The sequence below is a fragment of the Mustelus asterias genome, unplaced genomic scaffold, assembly GCF_964213995.1.
Source record: "Mustelus asterias unplaced genomic scaffold, sMusAst1.hap1.1 HAP1_SCAFFOLD_1555, whole genome shotgun sequence".
NCBI classification, from domain to species: Eukaryota; Metazoa; Chordata; class Chondrichthyes; order Carcharhiniformes; family Triakidae; genus Mustelus; species Mustelus asterias.
The window spans coordinates 44651-60611 of NW_027591500.1; the positions used below are offsets into that span (position 1 = coordinate 44651).

Consider the following 15961-nt stretch of genomic DNA (forward strand, 5'->3'; position numbering starts at 1 on the left):
ACTTAGTGCTGAAAATCTAATTTTAAAGTCGCTTTGCATCATTTAAAAAAATATTCTTTCACAGGATCTGGGCACCAGCATTATTATTGTCTATTCTCTAATTGTCCTTGAGAAGGAGGTGGTGAGCTGTCTTCTTGAACCACAGTAAGAAGTTTAACAACACCAGGTTAAAGTCCAACAGGTTTATTTGGTAGCAAAAGCCACACAAGCTTTCGGAGCTCCAAGCCCCTTCTTCAGGTGAGTGGGAATTCTGTTCACAAACAGAGCTTATAAAGACACAGACTCAATTTACATGAATAATGGTTGGAATGCGAATACTTACAGCTAATCAATTCCAGCTAATCGCATTCCAACCATTATTCATGTAAATTGAGTTTGTGTCTTTATATGCTCTGTTTGTGAACAGAATTCCCACTCACCTGAAGAAGGGGCATGGAGCTCCGAAAGCTTGTGTGGCTTTTGCTACCAAATAAACCTGTTGGACTTTAACCTGGTGTTGTTAAACTTCTTACTGTGTTTACCCCAGTCCAATGCCGGCATCTCCACTTCTTGAACCACTGCAGTCCATGTGGTGTAGGTACACCCACGGTGCTATTAGGGAGGGAGTTCCCTGGTTTTGACCCAGCAACAGTGAAGGAATGACGATATAGTTCCAAGTCAGAATAATAAGTGACTTGGAGCGCAGGTTGCAGGTGGTGGTGTTCCCTTGCATCTGCTGCTCTTGTCCTAGGTGGTAGAGGTTACAAGTTTGGATGTTGCTGGTGTGGGGCTGCGTGATCCAATTGGTGTCATTTTGAAGCTGTCCTTTGCTGCTCCAATGACACTCCCTCTTGCCGCTGGCCCTTTGGTTCACTGTCTCTCCCATTCCCTGACCCCCCTCCATTGCTGCCGACCTTCCAGTTAGTGGTATCTGCCTCTTCCTGACCCTCCATCTCTCCAGTTCACAGTTTGCCAGCTGCAGGTCAACGCCGCTCTCCCTGCCTTTTGCTGCTTATCCCCAGAGCCTGAACGGGGGAGGGAAGGGGGAAGCAGCGAGTGGAAAAGCTGCGGAGTAGAAGGTTTGGCAAGTGAATGTCAGTGACTGGGAGGGTCAGGGAGAGGCAGAGACCGTGAACCCGAAGGTCAGAGAGCGGGATGTCTGCTGAGCAGGAAAGGCAACGTGTAGAAAGTTAATATATTTTAAAAATATTTTTGAATTTTATTTTGAGTCATTTCATTTACCAATCTAGAAATTAAACTAGGTAAAGTATTTCAACCTACAGGGAGGGAATAATTAATGTCTTTTACTTATGAGAAATGTCCTACAGAGGAAGTGTGATTTGCTTAGAGTTGTTTCACTTAAAGTTGTACTTTTCAGAAAGCAACTACAACTTTAATTGAGGACCAATGTATATAAAAGTTCAAAATGACCATATCACTCCCTCCTGTTTGGTACTGTACATGATGTTCTCATAAGAACAGGATATGGCGCTCGACCCATCGATCGACAGTTCCGACGGTGCCACGGCAAAAAACCACACCGACCTCCTCAGAAGACAAACATGGGACACAGTGGACAGAGTACCCTTCGTCGTCCAGTACTTCCCCGGAGCGGAGAAGCTACGACATCTCCTCCGGAGCCTTCAACATGTCATTGATGAAGACGAACATCTCGCCAAGGCCATCCCCACACCCCCACTTCTTGCCTTCAAACAACCGCACAACCTCAAACAGACCATTGTCCGCAGCAAACTACCCAGCCTTCAGGAGAACAGTGACCACGGCACCACACAACCCTGCCACAGCAACCTCCGCAAGACGTGCCGGATCATCAACATGGATGCCATCATCTCACGCGAGAACACCATCTACCAGGTACACGTTACCTACTCTTGCAACTTGGCCAACGTTGTCTACCTGTTACACTGCAGGAAAGGATGTCCCGAGGCATGGTACATTGGGGAAACCATGCAGACGCTACGACAATGGATGAATGAACACCGCTCGACAATCACCAGGCAAGACTGTTCTCTTCCTGTTGGGGAGCACTTCAGCGGTCACGGGCATTCAGCCTCTAATTTCCGGGTAAGCGTTCTCCAAGGCAGCCTTCACGACACACGACAGCGCAGAGTCGCTGAGCAGAGACTGATAGCCAGGTTCCGCACACATGAGGACGGCCTCAACTGGGATATTGGGTTCATGTCACACTATGTGTAACCCCCACAACCTGCCTGGATGTGCAAAATCTCACTCGCTGTCCTGTCTGGATGTTCCCTCCACTCACATTGTCTGTATCTTTAAGACTTGATTAGCTGTAAAGACTCACATTCCAATCATTATTCATGTAAATTGAGTTTGTGTCTTTGTGCCCTGTTTGTGATCAGAACTCCCACCCATCTGACGAAGGGACAGCCTGTTCCGAAAGCTAGTGGCTTTTGCTACCAAATAAACCTGTTGGACTTTAACCTGGTGTTGTTAGACTTCTTACTGTGGTACTGTACAGCCAGTGCGTGTCTGTTAGTTCCTGCACACACACTGGGTAAAAGGGAATGGTTCATTCCTAGGTGTTCATGATGTCAGCAGAGTTGTGAATAAACCTTCAACTCATCTGGCCAGAAGTGAAAGTTATGCCTAATTTTTGTTTCTGACTTCCTTTTCCTTGCAGAAGCTGAAGGGAGAATCTGCTATAGCCTGTGCACAAACAGCACCTGCTGGGGCCCAGGGCCAACAAACTGCCTCTCCTGTGAGAAGTTCTTCCGAGGCCGAGAGTGTGTAGAATCATGCAACTTATACGAGGGGTAGGAATGTATTAACTAAATGTGATTGGGGAGTTGAGTGGAGAGGGGCTGCAATGTAGAGTGGTATGAAGGTTTTTGGGGAAAGGGGTGACTCAGGAGAGGTGCCTGGATACTTTCTTAACTCCTGCTTTGTTTTTCTTTGTTCCAGGGCGGTGAGAGAGTATTTGCATGAGTCGTCTTGTATTGAGTGTCACAAGGAGTGTCTCCCACAGAACAAAAACCTGAGCTGCAGAGGAATGGTAAAGAATCTCCTGGCAGCTGCCAGTGGTACAGTTTGACTGCTCACTTCACTCACCAGTGGCTGTACAGTCACATCCAGCTGTGCTGACTGTACAGTAAAACATAGCCCTTGGTCATCACTGATTAGGAGTAAGTGAAGAAGAGGAATGGGACGTGGAGAAGGGATCCCTGGGGCAGTGAGTGAGTAGGAGGGGGTATTTTGGTCAGTGGCAGGGTAGGGAGAACAGGAGAACTATCAAGGTGGAAAACCTCTCCTTGGTAAACTGGGTACTGCCTTCAGTGCAAGGTGAAAGCCCCTTTTATATGCTCGCTTTGGTGTGGGGCAGTGAGTGAGAATGTTGAGCTCCCTCACTTTGGGCACAAGCTATCCAATGGGGCAAAAGGTCTGGAAAGGACTGACCAGCCAGCTTGCAGATGGTCCTTGGCCATGAGCTGTGTTCAGTATCTTCCCCAAGCAGCTATTCATCCTGTGAGCCCTCACACCCACCTTGTTTAACAACACAGCTGCTTTGTGGGATAGCAAATGAGGGGGTGGTGAGGAGATTGCTAGTCACCCCCTATTCTTGTGGGTTCAGTTTCACATCCCCAGTCTTCCCTGACCACTTTCCAGCCACCCACAGTGTATTTTGCCCCCAAATACAGTCAGTCACCTTGAGTGATCACAACCTTTTAAATTTCATTTGCAGGACTTATTTTCTGCATCTTCCTCGAGCAACAGCTCGAGGTCAGAGCTGTATGCCGATTTCATGGCAATTATTTATTACGGTTACATCCAAATGTACAAACTAAGAGTAGGCCATTCGGCCCCTCAAACTGGCTCCACCATTCAATAAGATCATGGCTGATCTGATTGTAACCCCAACCTCACATTCCTGCCTACCCCCAATAACCTTTCACCCCCTCGTTAATCAAGAATCTTTCTTTATCAGGGAGCTGATGACTGTGTGGAGTGCGCTCATTTTAAGGACGGTTTACATTGCGTGGAGAAATGTTCGAGTGGGTTACACGGACATGTCTGGAAATATGCCGATGAAAACAACATCTGTCAACTGTGTCCAACAAACTGCAGCCACTCGTGAGTAAATAGCAACTGTTGAATCAATAAGAAGTTCAATAATTCCTCTCCCTGTTTGCATTTTCTCTAAAAGATTTTGTTTTGTGTCTTCAGATGTACAGCTGATGAGCGTGGCTGTCCTGAGGAGCCTATTCACAGGTAGCAACACTGCTTTAATCAACTAATGGGCTGATTCAGTCTCTAGTTAACACAGTCAGTGTTAGTAATGAACAGAGTAAACACCAACACTTCAATATTCAAACCAAATACACATGTTTGTGAGTTAAATTCCAGCACGCCATTTGCCAATTACACTGCCAGACAATTCATCTCAACTAAACAATAATATTCTATTTCCTTTTTGTTTGAGAAGAGAAATGAAAAGTTTGGTTAGTATTTATAGATGTGACTTCTATCAAAAGCCTGGCAGTCGTCAGTCCATCATTGATCTCCCAAGGCTGAGTGAGAATCCAAATTCCAGATGAAGTTATGTTTTCCCCAGGGTACCAGTGATGTCAGCCTGGGTAATCCCTATTACTCATTGTGACCACTGTCCCGACAAAGGATCATAACCCAGAATTACCGAAGGCATTTGAACTTCTGAAGGAAGACGTTTTTTTAAAAAAAGAAATAGAAAGACAGTGAGCAAAAGATGGCTAACGATGTGCATGACCACTTCATGGAAAATTCCGATGTGGATTATGTGGGTGGTACGGTGGCATAGGATTAGCACTGCTGCCTCTCAGTGCCAGGGACCTGGGTTCGATTACAGCCTCAGGTCACTGTGTGGAGTCTGCACGTTCTCCCCATGTCTGCGTGGGTTTCCTCCACGTGCTTCGATTCCACCCCCTCTTCCACCCCCAGTCCAAAGATGTGCGGGTTAGGTGGTTTGACCATGCTAAATTGCCTCTTAATGTCAGGGAGATTAGCAGGGTAAATACTGGGGGGTTTACGGGGATAGGGCCTGGCTAGGACTGTTGTCAGTGCAGGCTCAATGGGCCAAATGGCTTCCTTCTGCACTGTAGGAATTCTATGATTCTATTGTTAACTGACTAGTCCCGAGAGAACAGAGATTTGAAGTGAGATAGGAAAGATGCACAAATTGTGAACGAAGCCCAGTCCATCGTGCAAATCCCATCCATTGACTCTGTCTACACTTCCCGCTGCCTCGGAAAACCAGCCAGCATAATCAAGGACCCCACGCACCCCGGACATTCTCTCCTCCACCTTCTTCCGTCAGGAAAAAGATACAAAAGTCTGAGGTCACGTACCAATCGACTCAAGAACAGTCTCTTCCCTGCTGCTGCCAGACTTTTGAATGGACCAATCTCATTTTAAGTTGATCTTTCTCTACACCCTGGCTGTGACTATAACACTACATTCTGCACTCTCTCCTTTCCTTCTCCATGAACGGTATGCTTTGTATAGTGCGCAAGAAACAATACTTTTCACTGTATACTAATACATGTGACAATAATAAATCAAATCTTAATCAAACTTTAATATCCTGTGATCGCAGAGATAGCAGACTAATTGCACATCTCAGCAGACATGCAAAACCCATTTCCTGTTGATTTAAATCTAAGAATGTGTAAATGGTCTGAGTTGAAAAGAACATGGATTCTGGTTGCAAGTCATAAACTTCCCTTTCAGAAATACACAGGGAAATAGGTTAAAAAGCTAGCTACAGAGCTGATCTGTATGTGCTGGTGTGCCAGTGTGTGAGTGACAGAAACAAGAGAAACGGTTACTCCTGTAAAGATAAGCAGGTGAAAGCTCTTCCTCCCTGTTGCTGGAGACAGGCCTCAGCGAAAGCCACAATTTAAAGGAAATCGGACAGCCTCTCAGCCACCCTGCAGAATCCAGTGTCTCCAAACTGTCAAAGTCAGCTCCACTGGAATCACCCAACTTAATGTCCGCAACGTAACGCCAACTACCCCTCACGGACAAGCCAAAGACCAGTTCACATTAAAAAAAAAATTATCTGGACCTTTAACTTTGGGTTTTTGATCAGAGTATGAATGCATGTGTTGCGTGTTTTAAAATTATTTTCTCGGGCTTTTAGTAACTAGTAAACATACTCTTAAATTAACCTTGTTGCAACCACCCATGGGGGTTGATAAAGAGGGGAACCAGCTCATTCCTCCTCACTCATGAGTATAACAAAATTGGGGTTGCATTCTGGAACTTAATAGAACGGGGACCTTGTCTAGGTGCTGGTCTTAACACTGCTGCATTGACACAGCTGATGGACTGATGCTAAACCCCTGAGATTGGATGTAGGGAAGGGCCCTGCCTGGCTCCTGGAGCACCGGCTCCTGCTGGTTTTAACCAACCTGAAACCCAGGCTCTCACTGTTTGGCTGCCTTGAGGCGACATGAATATTTTCTCCCTGGATAACAATGACTTTTCCTACAAGATCAGGAGCCAGCATCTGAGGAAAATGTGTCAATGTACTTTAGGAATTCATACAAAAATGGAAAGCAGACACTGAGCAAAGTTCTTACCATTGATGTGGAGTGTGAATGATTGGGGACCCACTTAACTTCAAAATAGACTGTAACTTCTCAGCTCCAGAAGTCAGAAATCTGGGAACACCAGCTATCGGGAATTTTCTTTCCAACATAGCATATAAATAAATGTGGGAGCAACTTGCAGCATAGTAAAGAGAATTTTTGCCATTGCTCAGACCAGGGTAAGAACTCCCTGTTTTACCCAAGTTTCCAACTAACATAGAAACGTAGAAAATAGGAGCAGGACCAGGCCATTCGGCCCTTCGAGCTTGCACCACCATTCAATATGATCATGGGTGATCATGTACTTTCAGTGTCCCACTCCCGCTTTCTCTCCATACCCCTTGATCCCTTTAGCCACAAGGGACACGTCCAGCTCCCTCTTGACCATATCTAACAAACTGGCCCTAACAGCTTTCTGTGGGAGAGAATTTCACAGGTTCACAACTCTGAGTGAAGAAGTTCTTCCTCATCTCAGTCCTGAATGGCTTACCCCTTATTCTTAGACTGTGACCCCTAGTTCTGCACTTCCCCAACATCGGGAACATTCTTCCCGCATCTAGCCTGTCCAGTCCCATCAGGATTTGTATGTTTCAATGAGAATCCCCCTCATTCTTCTAAATTCCAGTGAGTACAAGCCCAGTTGATCCAGTACAGATGAAAGAGTGTACAAAGAACAAAGAACAATACAGCACAGGAACAGTCCCTTCGGCCCTCCAAGCCCGTGCCGCTCCCTGATCCAAACTAGACCATTCTTTTGTATCCCTCCATTCCCATTCCGTTCATGTGGTTCTCTAGATAAGTCTTAAACATTCCCAGTGTGTCCGCCTCCACCACCTTGCCTGGCAGCGCATTCCAGGCCCCCACCACCCTCTGTGTAAAATATGTCCTTCTGATATCCATGTTAAAACACCACCCCCCCCCCGAACCTATGACCCCTCGTGAACGTCACCACCGACCTGGGAAAAAGCTTCCCACCGTTCACCCTATCTATGCCTTTCATAATTTTATACACCTCTATTAGGTCACCCCTCATCCTCCGTCTTTCCAGTGAGAACAAGCCCAGTTTACCCAATCTTTCCTCATAACTAAGCCCCCCCATACCAGGCAACATCCTGGTAAACCTCCTCTGCACTCTCTCTAAAGCCTCCACGTCCTTCTGGTAGTGTGGCGACCAGAACTGGACGCAGTATTCCAAATGCAGCCGAACCAACGTTCTATACATCTGCAACATCAGACCCCAACTTTTATACTCTATGCCCCGTCCTATAAAGGCAAGCATGCCATATGCCTTCTTCACCACCTTCTCCACCTGTGACGTCACCTTCAAAGATCTGTGGACTTGCACACCCAGGTCCTTCTGCGTATCTACACCCTTTATGGTTCTGCCATTTATCATATAGCTCCCCCTACATTAGCTCTACCAAAATGCATCACTTCGCATTTATCTGGATTGAACTCCATCTGCCATTTCTTTGCTCAAATTTCCAGCCTATCTATATCCATCTGTAGCCTCTGACAATCTTCCTCACTATCTGCAAGTCCTGCCAATTTCGTGTCGTCTGCAAAGTTACTGATCACCCCAGTTACACCTTCTTCCAGATCATTTATATAAATCACAAATAGCAGAGGTCCCAATACAGAGCCCTGCGGAACACCACTAGTCACAGGCCTCCAGACGGAAAAAGACCCTTCCACTACCACCCTCTGTCATCTGTGACCAAGCCAGTTCTCCACCCATCTAGCCACCTCTCCCTTTCTCCCATGAAATCCAACCTTTTGCACCAACCTACCATGAGGTACTTTGTCAAACGCTTTACTAAAGTCCATATAGACGACATCCACGGCCCTTCCCTCGTCAACCATTCTAGTCACTTCAAAAAACTCCACCCGGTTAGTGAGGCATGACCTCCCTCTCACAAAACCATGCTGGCTATCGTTAATGAGTTTATTCCTTTCTAAATGCGCATACATCCTATCTCTAAGAATCCTCTCCAACAACTTCCCTACCACGGACGTCAAGCTCATCGGCCTATAATTACCCGGGTTATCCTTCCTACCCTTCTTAAATAACGGGACCGCATTAGCTATCCTCCAGTCCTCTGGGACCTCACCTGTGTCCAGTGACGAGACAAAGATTTGTGTCAGAGGCCCAGCGATTTCATCTCTCGTCTCCCTGAGCAGCCTTGGATAGATTCCATCAGGCCCTGTAATTATTGAGTGTAATTCAGTGTAATTATTGAGTTACCTGACTCTGAGGCCCACTTGAGTGAGGATTAGTCCTTGAAGTACCATGTCCATGTTTGATCTGTGGTTCTCTCCTGTGTAGCCAGGTGACCTCAGTGGTGGCTGGGATAGTTGGAGCACTACTCTTCCTGGTCCTTGTGATACTCCTTGTTGTCTGGTTTAAGCGCAAGAAACGACTGAAGCGGAAACATACAATGCTCAGACTCCTTGAGCAGAGGGAGGTGAGTGTTAGCAAACTGGAGTGTGTGCTCCCTGATTGGGCAACTGCTGCAGTCCAGTGTGATCACTGTCAGCCAGGAACTTGAGATATGTGTGTGTGTGTGTGTGGGGGGGGGGTGGGGGGGGGGGGGGGGGGAGGTGGGGGTGGGGGGGAGGTGGGGGTGGGGGGGAGGTGGGGGTGGGGGGGGGGGGGGGGGGGGAGGTGGGGGTGGGGGGGAGGTGGGGGTGGGGGGGAGGTGGGGGTGGGGGGGGGGGGAGGTGTGGTGTGGGGGGGGGGGGGAGGTGGGGGTGGGGGGGGGGGAGGTGGGGGTGGGGGTGGGGGGGGGGGAGGTGTGGTGTGGGGGGGGGGGGAGGTGGGGGTGGGGGGGGGTGTGGTGGGAGGTGGGGGTGGGGGGGGGGAGGTGTGGTGTGAGGTGGGGGTGTGGGGGGGTGTGGTGGGGGGTGGGGGGGGGGGAGGTGTGGTGGGGGGGGGGGAGAGGTGTGGTGGGGGGGGGGGAGGAGGTGGGTATGGGGGGGAGGGGAGGGAGGAGGTGGGTATGGGGGGGTGGGAGGGTGTGAGGCAGGGGGGATGATCTGTTGGAGTGGGGAGTGACGCAGTGATCCATCTCGATTGTTCACGGGCTGCACCCAGACAAAACACAAGGAATAGAGTTTCTGATATAGATAGATATTCAAATAACCTCCTTCTCACATCCCCTCCCACTCACTAAACCTGACTGCTGTATCACAGAGTGTGGTGTGACCTTGGTTTTCAGATGAGACCTTAAACCACCATCTCCGACAGTATTGTACTCTCACTCCTGCACTGGGAACCTCAGCCTGGGTTATTGTCTCAAAGCTCCAGAGTGGGCCTTAAAACCTGACTCTCTGACTGATGCAAGTGCTGCCACTTTTCATAACATAAATGTGAACTTAACATCGTGATTCTCCAGAGAACCTTCAGCTATCGGTTTGCACAACCACAACGTAAAGTGAAACAGCCAGGAAAGGGGATGCTTCATAAATCTGCAGACTCAATCTGCAGTAGCACTAACTCAGTGACACTCTGACTCTACACCCTACCTGGGAAGTCATTCCAACCAGAATAGAAAGAAATTCTTCCCAAAGGAGATTGAAATCTTACTTTTCACTATTTTGATTCTGCATCATATTCTGATCTGACCATCAAGTCATTTTCTTGGTCATGTGGTTTTTAAAACAACTCCATGGTCTCTTGTGGATCCCTAATCTAAACAGCTGCGTGATGTCTTGCTTCTTCAGCTGGTTGAGCCGTTGACTCCAAGTGGAGTTGTTCCAAACCAGGCACAGATCCGAATCCTGAAGGAAACTGAAATGAAGAAAGTGAAGATTCTGGGATCTGGTGCTTTCGGAACGGTTTACAAGGTGAGGAAGCCCCTCCTCACAGGGTGGGACCCGGAGCAATTGTGATCATTTCTTTGACTTTGCGCTTTCTTTGCTTCCACTCTTTAAGTCCACTCTTCCAGTCCAAAGATGTGCGGGTTAGGTTGATTGGCCAGGTTAAAAATTGCCCCTTAGAGTCCTGGGATGCGTAGGTTAGAGGGATTAGCGGGTAAAAAAAAAGGGATTAGTGGGTAGGGCCTGGGTGGGATCGTGGTCGGTGCAGACTCGATGGGCCGAATGGCCTCCTTCTGCACTGTAGGGTTTCTATGATTAACTCGTTGTAACCAATTTGAAACTTGCTGATGAAATGACAGGTTCAGTGAAGCTGTCCTGTTGGAGTGTTGAGCACTGAATATAAACACCCTGTCTGCTGAAGGGTGGGAGGGAGCTCTTTACAATTTGAGAAACAGCTTCCAGCATTTCACACCATTGCTCTTTCACTTTACAATTCAATCGAGTATAAAACTGATTCTGGGCACAGCTGGGGAATTGAGACAGCTCCCCGAGCCCACACTCCCTGTTAGACCATTCCAGAATCGATCTCATCATTCCAGTCACACTTACCTTGATCCCATAATGGAAATGAATAGATGGGATTTGATCCATTGGAATCTTTGGATTGGCTTTTGATGTGACAGGAGTGGCATTTCTGAATGATTTGCTCATATTATCATGTCACTCTGTCCAGGGTGAGCTTACTGGAAGGCCTCAACTCAGAGTCACAGAGGTTTACAGCATGGAAACAGGCCCTTCGGCCCAACTTGTCCATGCACGTTTTTTTTAAACCCCTGAGCTAATCCCAATTGCCCGCACTTGGCCCATATCCCTCTATACCTATCTTACCCATATAACTATCCAAATGCTTTTTAAAGACAAAATTGCACCCACCTCTCCTACTACCTCTGGCAGCTCGTTCTAGACACTCACCACCCTCTGTGTGAAAACATTGCCCCTCTGGACACTTTTGAATTTCTCCCCTCTCACCTTAAACCTATGCCCTCTAGTTTAGACTCCCCTACCTTTGGAAAAAGTGTTGGCTATCTATGTTGACTATCGATGATAAATACTTTTCCTGATTGCAGGGAGTCTGGATGCCTGAGGATGAAGATGTGAAGATTCCTGTCGCTATTAAGGTTTTGAGAGAGGGAACCTCTCCGAAAGCAAACAAAGAGATCTTGGATGTAAGTTTAACCACTGGTGTGTCACCTCAAGGGCTTCAAACAAGGTAGTAATGTTCAGTAGATGCTACGTTAATACAGTCAACCCTTACCTTGCTGAATAATCAGGAACTGAAGTTTGCCCAGATTCTGGGATGAAGGTCTCCCTGATCAGTTTGAAGTGGAATTAGTATGGACTGATCTTAATCCAACTCTCTCTCCATTTCCCTCCCATTCTACAGAAGATGATTCTCTCCTGTCTAACTCCAGCCCTGTCTCTCTTCCATTGATACTTTCTTAAATTATTGTGGTGAATTTTAACTCCCCAGTTAGTTTCACCTTAACAGTTCTGCTCCAATCTACATTCAACTGTTTAGTTTACAACATGGTTGTCCCTCTAGTGACCTTAGAATCTCTTTTTAAAATCTTTGCAAGTCTGCGTTTAAACATTTTGTTAAAACTACTTTGTTGCTTTGAATGTCTCTGAAGGTTTGGACAGGTTCTGGCACCTAACACTCCGACACAGGTTTTCAGAATGTGGCCTCCCAGCAAAGCTCTGATCATGGTGATCAAGGCAGTGGTGATAGGGGACTCTACAGTGAGGGGGTCAGACAGGCGTTTTTGTGGAGGAAGTCGAGAAACTTACCCCTGACATCTCCTCTGTACCTACTCCCTGGTGCCGGGATCAGGGATGTTTCTGACCGTATCCAAGAAATCCTGAAGTGGGAGGGAGAGGAGCCAGAGGTCGTGGTGCATACTGGTACCACTGACATCGGCAGAAAAGGGGAAGGGGTTATGAAAAGAGAATATAGGAAGTTAGGTAGGGAGTTCAGAAGAAGGAACGCAAAGGTAGTAATCTCGGGATTGCTGCCTGTGCCACGAGACAGTGTGGGAAGGAATGGAATAAGGTGGAGGATAAATGCGTGGCTAAGGGATTGGAGCAGGGGTCAGGGATTCAGGTTCATAGAACATAGAAAAAATACAGCACAAACAGGCCCTTCAGCCCACAGGTTGCGCCGGTCATGTCCCTACCTACCTCGGCTTATATATAGGCTTACCTATAACCCTCAATCCTATTAAGTCCCATGTACTCATCCAGAAGTCTCTTAAAAGACCCTATCGAGTTTGCCTCCACCACCACTGACGGCAGTCGATTCCACTCACCCACCACCCTCTGAGTGAAAACCTTACCCCTGACATCTCCTCTGTACCTACTCCCCAGCACCTTAAACCCGATCTATACCTCTCAACATCTTGTACACCTCTATCAGGTTACCTCTCATCCTTCGTCTCTCCAAGGAGAAAAGACCGAGCTCCCTCAACCTATCCTCATGAGGCATGCCAACCAATCCAGGCAACATCCTTGTAAATCTTCTCTGCACCCTTTCAATAATTTCCTCATCCTTCCTGTAATGAGGTGACCAGAACTGAGCACAGTACTCCAAGTGGGGTCTGATGAGGGTCTTATAAAGCTGCATCATTATCTTCCGACTCCTAAACTCAATCCCTCGATTGATGAAGGCCAGCACACCATATGCCTTCTTAACCACCTCCTCTACCTGCGAGGCCAATTTAAGAGTCCTATGGACCCAGACCCCAAGGTCCTTCTGACCCTCTACACTGCGAAGAGTCTTACCCTTGATATTATACTCCTTCATCCCATTTGGCGTGCCAAAATGGACCACTACACATTTATCCGGGTTGAAGTCCATCTGCCACTTCTCCGCCCAGTCTTGCATCCTATCTATGTCACACTGCAGCTTCTGACATCCCTCCAAACTATCCACAACACCACCAAGAGGGAGGATAGGCAGGTGACGGAGAAGGGGAGCGCTCAGACCGAAGGGTTGAGGTGTGTGTATTTTAACGGAAGGAGTGTAGTGAACAAAATGGATGAGCTTAGAGCGTGGATCACTACTTGGAAGTGTGATGTGGTGGCCACTGGCTATCTCAGGGACAGGACTGGATACTTCAAGTGCCGGGTTTCAGATGTTTCAGGAGGGACAGGGAAGGAGGCAAAAGAGGTGGGGGAGTGGCACTGTTGATCAGGGATAGTGTCACGGCTGTAGAAAAGATGGATGCCACAGAGGGATTGTCTACGGAATCTCTGTGAGTGGAGGTTCGCAACAGGAAGGGGTCACTAACTTTACTGGGTGTTTTCTATAGGCCGCCCAATAGTAGCAGGGACGTTGGGGAGCAGATTGGGAAGCAGATCCTGGAGAGATGTGATAATAATAGAGTGGTCGTGATGGGAGATTTTAATTTCCCAAATATCGATTGGAATATCCCTAGGGTAAGGGGTTTAGATGGGGAGGAGTTTGTTAGGTGTGTTCAGGAGGGCTTCCTGACACAGTATGTGGATAAGCCTACAAGAGGAGAGGCTGTACTTGATTTGGTATTAGGGAATGAACCTGGTCAGGTGTCAGATCTCTCAGTGGGAGAGCATTTTGGGGATAGTGATCATAACTCTATCTCCTTTACATTAGCATTGGAGAGAGATAGGATCAGTCAAGCTAGGAAAGTGTTTATTTGGAGTAAGGGCAATTATGAGGCTATTAGGCAGGAAATTAGAGGCATAAATTGGAAGGAGGTTTTCTCAGGGAAATGTACGGAAGAAATGTGGCACATTTTCAAGGAAAATTTGTCTGGAGCTCTGCACAGCAACGTTCCAATGAGACAGGGGAGTTATGGTAGGTTACAGGAACCATGATGCACAAAAGCTGTAACGAATTTAGTCAAGAAGAAATGAAAAGCCTACAAAAGGTTCAGGGAGCTAGGTAATGATAGAAATCTAGAAGAGTATACGACTAGTAGGAAGGAAATTAGAAGAGCAAGAAGGGGTCATGAGAAGGCCTTGGCAGACAGGATAAAGGAAAACCCCAAGGCATTCTACAAGTATGTTAAGAGCAAGAGGATAAGATGTGAAGGAGCAGGGCCTATCAAATGTGATGGTGGGAAAGTCTGTATAGAACCAGTAGAAATGGCAGAGATACTCAATGAATACTTTGCTTCAGTATTCACAGTGGAAAAGGATCTTGGTAGTTGCAGTGAAGACTTGCAGTGGACTGGGAATATTGAGCATGTGGACATTAGGAAAGAGGATGTGTTGGAGCTTTTGAAAAGCATCAAGTTAGATAAATCGCCGGGACCGGATGGGATGTACCCCAGGTTACTGTGGGAGGCGAGGGAAGAGATTGCTGAGCCTCTGGCGATGATCTTTGCGTCATCAATGGAGACGGGAGAAGTTCCGGAGGATTGGTGGATTGTGGATATGGTTCCGTTATTCAAGAAAGGGAGAAGAGATAGCCCGGGAAATTATAGACCGGTGAGTCTAACCTCAGTGGTTGGTAAGTTGATGGAGAAGATCCTGAGAGGCAGGATTTATGAACATCTGGAGAGGAATAATATGATCAGAAATAGCCAGCACAGCTTTGTCCAAGGCAGATCATGCCTTCCGAGCCTAATTGAATTTTTTGAAGATGTAACTAGACACATAGACGAGGGAAGAGCGGTAGATGTAGTTTATATGGATTTCAGCAAGGCTTTTGATAAGGTGCCCCATGTAAGACTGATTGAGAAAGTGAAGGGGCATGGGATACAAGGGGACATTGCTTTGTGGATTCAGAACTGGCTTGCCCACAGAAGGCAAAGAGTGGTTGTAGATGGGTCTTTTTCAGCATGGAGGTCGGTCACCAGTGGAGTGCCCCAGGGATCTGTTCTGGGACCCTTGCTCTTTGTGATTTTTATAAATGACCTGGATGAGGAAGTGGAAGGATGGGTTGGCAAGTTTGCTGATGACACAAAGGTTGGTGGTGTTGTGGATAGTGTAGAGGGATGTCAGCAGTTGCAACGAGACATAGATAAGGGCTTGGGCAGAAAGGGCGAGCAGGGGTGAGTTTAATTCATTTTTGTTGTTTCTACCTGGTACTGGCAAGGTATCTAGAGGGGATGGGTGTGCAGGCAGTGCTATGTTCCTCTTGGACTATGTTTGAGGTGAGGGATGACGTCAGTGTCCCTGCTGATTACACCTGTGGGAAGTGCACCCATCTGCAGCTCCTCCAAAACCGTGTTAGGGAACTGGAGCTGGAGTTGGATGAACTTAGGATCATTAGGGACGCAGAGGTGGCCATAGACAGAAGCTTTAGGGATACAGTTACTCCGAGGAATGAAAACAGATGGGTGACGGTAAGAGGGGCTGGGAGGAAGCAGTCAGTGCAGGGATCCCCTGTGGTCGTTCCCCTTAGCAACAAGTATTCCGCTTTGGATATGGTTGAGGGGGACGACATACCAGTGGTGAGCTGCAGTGAGAGGATCTCCAGCACTGTGTCCGTCTCTGTGGCTCGGGAGGGTAAG

At 47.4% G+C, this 15961-nt stretch overlaps 1 protein-coding gene across 1 annotated transcript in view; it reads left to right on the plus strand.

Annotated features, from left to right (window-relative positions):
- The window catches only part of LOC144488427 (receptor tyrosine-protein kinase erbB-2-like), a gene marked incomplete at both ends in the record, with an annotated part of 75679 nt that overhangs the window by 42727 nt on the left and 16991 nt on the right, over positions 1-15961 (plus strand). The window contains 7 exons of the mRNA XM_078206500.1: positions 2645-2777; positions 2926-3016; positions 3947-4092; positions 4186-4230; positions 8914-9052; positions 10311-10433; positions 11534-11632. Of these exons, the coding sequence (XP_078062626.1) occupies positions 2645-2777; positions 2926-3016; positions 3947-4092; positions 4186-4230; positions 8914-9052; positions 10311-10433; positions 11534-11632 (776 nt within the window). The remainder of the gene's footprint in view (positions 1-2644; positions 2778-2925; positions 3017-3946; positions 4093-4185; positions 4231-8913; positions 9053-10310; positions 10434-11533; positions 11633-15961) is intronic.